Here is a 7,653-nt window from a genome sequence, read left to right as displayed (position 1 = left end):
CATTATATTTTCATACTTACTCTCTGTGGATTGTGTGCTTCACACCTAACTCACACCTTGCCCACTCCCCTATCCAGGTTCCTGTGCTCATAGAGGCCTCTATAAAGTCAGCATGCCCCTTGTGGTAAAATCTAATTGGAGAGGTGTTTCGTACAAGGCAGGTGCCTGGGGCCGAGACTGGGATCCCAATGCAAATACAACCCTCTACTGGGTGGCCCCACTGCGTGCAGATCTCAGGTAGGTCCAGGATGACTTCTTTTCTACATCCAGATTCATCACAAATGTCTCCAAGCCCTCATTTTAGCAAACTCCTTTCTGAGCATCCCTAGCTTCCTCTTTTTTAATTCCAGGAACAACCTACATGAGTCCTGAAAAACCATTTCCTAATGGTCCTTTCATGGATCAAGGGTGGTTATTGCCTGGACATTCTAAATACCGTGCCAAGACAGTGCTAGTTCTGTCCCTAACTTAAGCCTATCTCAAGAATACTTTTGCTTAGATCTTGACTTCTGAATTCCAGCTTTCTGATTCCAGAAAGCTAATTTCAACATCTGGATTTTAAAGGAAAAATTATAAAATTACCCTACTCAAATATGGGATTTATAATCCAACAGGGGCAATGTTATACATGAATGCCCATGAGAGGAAAACATGAAGCTACTATTTGTAGAATTTTCACTTTGTGAAAAAATCCTGTGTTATTATATTTTCATTATCTTGTTAGTTTTGATAACCAACTAGGAAGTTTCTGTTGTTATTCTTCTTATAGATTTACTCCTTTTATAAATCAATTGTGTCACCTTCAGCAAATTACATAACCTTTCTGAGACCCAGTCTGCTAATTGTAGGGGCTAAAATGTTCTCTATTAAGATTTTATTAAAATTCTTAAATGAGTTAATGCATATATAGTTTAATAAAAGCACTCTTGCTTTTTATCATTACAGTTACTGTTAATATTTTAGCATAATTTTGTCGTATTATACAGTAATAATATAGTAAATATTGTTGTTATTATTGTTATATGCCATCAAGTTGACAGCGACTCATAGCGACCTTGTGAACAGTAACTCTGAGCCCTGCTTTGTCCTAAGCCGATCTCACTGTCTCTGACACACCTGCCCTCATTTCTCCAGTCATTGTGTCAATCCATCACATCCAGGTCCTTCTCTCTTGTGCTGACCCTTCATATTTCCAAGCATTATGTCCTTCTCTAAGAACTGGTGCCTCCTGGCAACATGTCCAAAGTATATTAGATGAAACTTCAGAATCCTTGCCTCCAAGAAGCAACCCAGTTTTACCCTCTCTAGGACAAAACCTGTTTGTTCTCCTAACAGTCCATGAAGACTACATTCAATACTCTTCTCCAGTCCCACATCTCAAAAGCAACAACTCTCCTTCTACCATTCATAGTCATTGTCCAGTTTTCTGAGGCATAACAAGTAATTTCAAAATATGGCTTGGATCAGGTGTACCTTAGTCTTCAGACTGGCATTGTTAGTCTTCAGGGCTTTGAAGAGGTCTCTGACAGCAGACTTTCCCAGTGCAATTCAACTTTTAATTTCTTGACTATTGCTACCAAGAGTGTTGATTGTGGAGTCAAGTAAACTAAAGTTGTTAACAATCTCAATCTCTTCATTATATATCATGATGCTTCCAATGGGCCCAGTGGAGAGAATCTTTGTTTTCTTGATATTGAGCTTCAATCCATATAGGAGGCTGAAGTCCTTGACCTTCTGCAGCAAGTCCTTCAGGTCCTCCTCAGTTTCATCAGGCAGGGTTATGTCATCTGCATAATGCAGACTGTTGATGAGTCTTCCTCCAATCCTGATGTCACATTTCTACTCATAGAGCCCAACCTCCTCAATAATCTGTTCTGCATATAAATTGAAAAGGTACGGAGACAGGACATATCCCTGGTGTACACCCTTCCCAATTTTGATCCATGCAGTGTTCCCTTGCTTTGTTCTGATCCAAGTCTAAGTATAGGTTTTGCATATGTATGATGAAGTGTTCTGAGATTCCCATACTTCTCAGAGTCAGTCACAATCTGTTGTGATCCACACAATCAAATGCCTTTGCATAGTGAATGAAACACAGATAGATATTCCTCTGGTATTCCCTGCTTTCAGCCAAGATCCATCTAACATTAGCTACAATACTTCTCTTTGATATGGTACCAGTCATTTTTGGATCATTTTCAGCAAAATCTTGCTTGCATATGATATCAATGATACTGTTTGATAATTTCCATGCTCTATTGGGTCACCTTCCTTTGGAATGGGAACAAATATAGCTCTCTTGTTGAAATATGTCAATATTATTGAAATATTTAATTAGTTGAAATATGCCAATTAGTATGCTGTCAATTCCTGGGACTTTGGTTTTTGTCAATTCTTTCAGAGCAGCTTATTCTACACAGTAAAGACATAATAGAAAAGAATAATATTGCATTTATCTTACTATGGTTTAATTATTACATTATAGCTACTATTAGAGAAAGGATTAAAATTCATTTGTGTCTGGTTTAAAACGCCTTGCTGGTAATTAACACATTAACCTGACCTGACTTCTTAAACAAAATAGTACATACTTTGTAATCTTGATTATTATTGTGATCTAATAATTTTGATGTTGGGGTGGGCTTGGCTTAGGTACTTTGACTACTACAGGCTGTACAACTCCTATGAAGACCTGCTGCTGTCTAAGAACTACAAGGAGCTGTATATGGGCTATGGTGATGGTAGTGGCAATGCTGTGTACAAAAATTTCATGTACTTTAACTACTATGGCACAAATGACATGGCCAAGTTGGACCTTTCCTCCAACACTGTGGTACTGCAACGCTCACTGGCTGGTGCCACTTACAACAATCGTTTCTCCTATGCTGGTGTGCCCTGGAAGGACATAGATTTTGCTAGTGATGAAAAAGGACTGTGGGTGCTCTATGCCACTGAAGGAACTAAAGGCAACCTGATTGTGAGTCGTCTCAATGAGAATACCCTAGAAGTGGAGAAAACCTGGTATTCTAGTCTCTACAAGCCAGCGATGTCAGGGGCTTTCATGGCCTGTGGAGTGCTTTACGCCTTACGCCCATTGAGTACTCGCCAGGAGGAGATCTTCTACGCTTTTGATACCAACACTGGGCAGGAGTATTACATAAGCATCACCCTGGACAAAATGCTGGATACGCTACAGGGGATCAATTACAGCCCCTTTGACCACAAGCTCTATATCTTCAATGATGCATACCTGGTCACTTATGATCTCACCTTTCTGACACGGAAGCAGGCAAAGCCTTTTGGGGTCTATGCCCTATCCAAACCTATCAATTAACTAAACCTTCACACTCCGAGGCTCTAAGGCTGGACAAGCCACTGATGAAAGTTTTTCCTCCTCCTTTCTTCCAGATGGAGCACTATCTCAAATGGGCATCAGTTTTAAAGATTAGGGGGCACTGGTCATGTTTAATTAATTCTTTATGTATCCAGTTAATAAATCAATCAGCATATTATAGGTCCCTTTAGTATTGGTCTTGGTGGATTTGATTTGCAAAAATACCCAAAAAATTAGCATGGGATACATAATCTTCTTTGTTGTATTGGGATCTTATATTATGTGATTTGATGTTGTAAACATTTGTGAATTAGACAATTCTGTAACACCACAGTCTCGGTTCAGAATTTCCTCAGTATAGAAGTATCTGTTTCTTAAGGGCATCTGGTGGCCTACTGGCAAGAAGCTGCACTACAATCCCAAATTTAAATACACCAGATGCTCTGCTGGAGAAGGAGGGGTAATCTCCTATTGTACCAGTCAGATCCGTTTTGACGGTACACACACAAAAATAATAATAAATAAAATTAAGAAAAAAAAGAAGTATCTTTTTCCAATACAGAAGACCCAAGGGAGATGATGGAAGACAGTAGTTCCCTTTCCTAACACTTCCCTCCTATGTGATCTGTGGGTAGAAAAGGGAAAAGTCTTAGTCTGAAAAGAAAATTTTCTCTGTCCTGATTCAATTGCATTTTAAGTGTAATTGGGTCTATCTCTGAGTCCTGCTCTAGGAAGTTAGAAGGTTGGCAACAAGCCAAAGGAGGGTCTAATATGGATTGGCCTGAGTATAAAAACATTCTCAATAAAGAATTCTTTGTTGTGATTGCAAGAAATTTATTCTTCTGGTCAATTGTGTTCTCTTTTCTTTCCTTCTACATACAGAGAATATAGGATCCCATTTTCTTAGTCACTGTCACTCTGTATGGCACACTTTCCCACAAGGCGAAGTGGATCTGATATTTAAGCATTCAATGTGCAATGTCCTTACCCTCTTTACACTTTGTCATGAATATAGTTTCACATTATGTATTTATTCAGAAATACACATCCAACCAGATAGGCACATTTTCGTTTCTATCTATCCATCAGTCTCATCTATAGGCAAACATCAACTCATATATAAATACACATTCATAACTACTACTATTGAGGAAGCTCTGGTAGCCTAGTGGCAAGAAGCTGTGCTGCAATCCCGAAAGCAAACAGTTTGAATCCACCAGCCTTTCAGCAGGTGAAGGATGGACAATCTCCACCTGTGGGATTAGCTGCCTCTGAAAACTTTCCAGAGGGTTCTAACTCAATCATACACAACAACAACAACTACTACTACTACTACTAGAAAATTTGCATGGGACTGATAATCTTGTGGTTCTTTTTTTTTTTACTACTTTAACTCTGTTCTAGGAAGTTTTGACTTTTAATTACATCCAATTTTATCTCACTTGATTATAGATGCTTCCCAATTAGTATTTCACTTCTAAAATAGACACTGAGACAAAATAATATAAAAAGTCTGTTAATATGGCATATGGGAAAGACTGAGTATTGAATAAATGAAAAAAATATTCTGCAAAGAAGCATTCATTCATGTTTAATTTGGAATACCTCCTAATACCAGCAGCTAGAAATCAAAAGACAAATTATATTGGGGAAAATCCGCTGTCAGGGACCTCTCCATAGTACTGATTAGCAATGATGTCATTCTAGAGACTAAGGTGTGCCTGATTCAGGCCATGGTCTTTTAGTTACTTGCTCTGCATCAGAAAGCTTGACAATGACTATGAATGATAGAAGAAGAATCGATGCCTTTGAGTTGTGGTTCTTAAGAAGAGTCTTGAACATACCATGGAGAATAAACATGTTCGTCCTGGAGAGGGTGACAACAAACTGCTCCTTGGAGGCAAGGATTCTGAAGCTCTGTCTGACATACTTTGGGTATCTTTCAAGGAGGGACCAGTCCTTGGAGAAGGACATCATAAAAAGGCCAATAGGTAGATGGAGAAAAGATTGAAGCCATCAATGGTTTCATCTTACTTGGTTCCATAACCAACACCATTTTTGGAACCAGCAATCAAGAAATGATGTATTGCATTGGGAAAGTCTGCTGTCTGGGAGCTTTCTAAATATTGAGGAGCAATAATGTCAGTTTAAAGACTAAAGTGTGTCTCATTCAGGCTATGATCTTTTCATTCACTTGCTATGGACTATGAATAAGGGTGACAGAAGAATTGATTCTTTTGAGCTGTGTTGATGGAGAAGAGTACTGAATATCTTAGCGACTGACAAAAGAACACACATGTCTTAAGAGAAAGGGCAGCTGGAGAGCTCTAAGAGGGAAGAATGGTGGAGTTTCCTCTCACATTTTGGGCATGTTTTAAGGAGGGGCTATGGAAAGGAATGTCATACTTGGAAAGATGGAGGGTCAGTTGAAGAGGGGGAAAAACCCCTCAATGAGTTGCATTAACACAGTAACTGAAGCAACAGGCCCAAGTATGTCAGAGATGATTAAAATGACACAAGATGGGACAGAGTTCAGATCATACTTGACTCAGCACCTAGTAACAACAGCAAGAACAACAACAATGCCTGAGTTAGCTGAATGATGCTTACTGGATCTGAGCTACCTCAAGAGAAAAGACCTTGAGATGGTATTATTATTCTGTAGAGGGAGATTGTAAAGCACAAGTTAAAAAGTTTAAATTTGATAAGGAGGCTTTCCTCAAAACTATCCCCCTACAATAAAAGGACACTGTTGTTGTTTACTTTAGAGTCTGAATAGACCCACAGACCCTCTAGTGGGTTTTCAGAGGCAGTTAATTGCACAGAAGATTGCCCATCCTTCTCCCCTGGAGAAGCTGGTGGCCTCGAACTGCATTGCCTTCAGGATTGCAGCGCAGCTTCTTGCCACTAGGCCACCAGAGCGCAAAAGGACACTACTTTTAAAATTACTTTTCTTACCAGTTTCAGCTCTGCCAACCCAAAGATGTAGGCCTCTTGGGCGTTTCAAATCCACAGTCGCTCTGTGCCAGAAAGCAATTTCCTCCCCTGAGAGTCACAGCCTCCAGAAACTCAGTGAAAGGTTAGCTATGAGTCGGTTCTGCCTGAATAGCTGAGTTTTTGTGTTAGTGCAAGAGGAAGCTCTGTTAGCATAGCTGGTAGGAAATTGTGCTGCTAAAGCAAAGAATGTGCCTCACTTGAGATTAGAACCCAAAATCCCTTCTGGGAGAAGAAAGATCACTCTCCTCCCAAAAGAAAGTCACTCTCCTCCTTTTAGATTAATAGCTTTGGAAAGACAGAGAGAAGGTTTGCACTATTGTTGCCTAAATGAAACAAGGTTTCAAGACATTACAGGAAGAATTTTATTCAGGTTTTAAGATTTGCAAATCAGAAAGCACCAGAACAAAAGTTCAATATGGTGGTCTGATGAGGGAGAATAAACACATGCTTTTCATTAGAACTCTGTGCAGAGTAGAAAAAGAATATCTGGGTACGTTTGATTGATCGATATTCAACATACTTTGTCTAAAACTCATTGATGGAGAATTTCTGTTGACAGGGATACAAGGGTTTCACCACAGTGTTCCAGAGGCAATTCCCTATGATTCTCACAGATTTTATGCTAGCTGCTTCAGAATTTTGCTGAACAAATAATCTTGGTCAGAAGTGTAGTACTAGGCCTTTTACTTTAAAAAGCAAGGGCCTAGGACATACTGGACTTAGTTTCAAACCTGGTGACAGTCATTTTAATTATGTTAAATGCCTCAGATTTAAAGGGGTTTTTTTCACACTGGAAATCCTATATTTTATTTCCAGACATTTCCTCTTTGTTTCTGGGCAAAACCTTTTTTTTTTTATATTTTCTTATTGTTATTTTAAATATGACATTAACACATGCTGAGTGAAGAATGGTTCCCCTGCTGCCCTGCAGGAGTAAGATGGGCATTCTCCTCTTCTTCCTTTAAAGATTTAGAGCCTCCTCAGAAACTCAGTAGAGTCACCATCAACTCATGGTTTGAAAATATTAAAGAATTACAATTTCTCTATATGGAGATGTCACCATCCCACCAAAAGTAATATGTTCTTGTCTAGAATTAAATGGTGACTGCCCTTTTATACACAGGAAGTCATGACGCCCCATCTTACAGATTGAATTCCTTAATAAGTCCCTGGAGACCAAGTAAAAGGAATCTAAACAGAGTATGACCCAGTTTGAAGAATAAATATGAAGGTGTTTTCAAATATTTCTTTTCACTGAATCCCTATCATCCTTCCTAGGCCCTCTGGAATTATTTTCTGTTATCCCTCACTCAATGCTGTAG

The 7,653-nt window shown here is 39.1% G+C and overlaps 1 protein-coding gene across 1 annotated transcript in view; it reads left to right on the top strand.

Moving 5' to 3' along the window:
- The window catches only part of LOC102870513 (olfactomedin-4-like), a 5,530-nt gene extending 2,196 nt beyond the window's left edge, over window positions 1-3,334 (top strand). The window contains exons 4-5 of the mRNA XM_006885651.1: window positions 78-237; window positions 2,653-3,334. Of these exons, the coding sequence (XP_006885713.1) occupies window positions 78-237; window positions 2,653-3,334 (842 nt within the window). The remainder of the gene's footprint in view (window positions 1-77; window positions 238-2,652) is intronic.
- The last annotated feature ends 4,319 nt before the right edge of the window (window positions 3,335-7,653 follow it).

The sequence above is a fragment of the Elephantulus edwardii genome, unplaced genomic scaffold, assembly GCF_000299155.1.
Source record: "Elephantulus edwardii isolate Elephantulus edwardi_28Jun2011 unplaced genomic scaffold, EleEdw1.0 scaffold00044, whole genome shotgun sequence".
NCBI classification, from domain to species: domain Eukaryota; kingdom Metazoa; phylum Chordata; class Mammalia; order Macroscelidea; family Macroscelididae; genus Elephantulus; species Elephantulus edwardii.
This window is presented reverse-complemented; position numbering and strand designations above follow the sequence as displayed.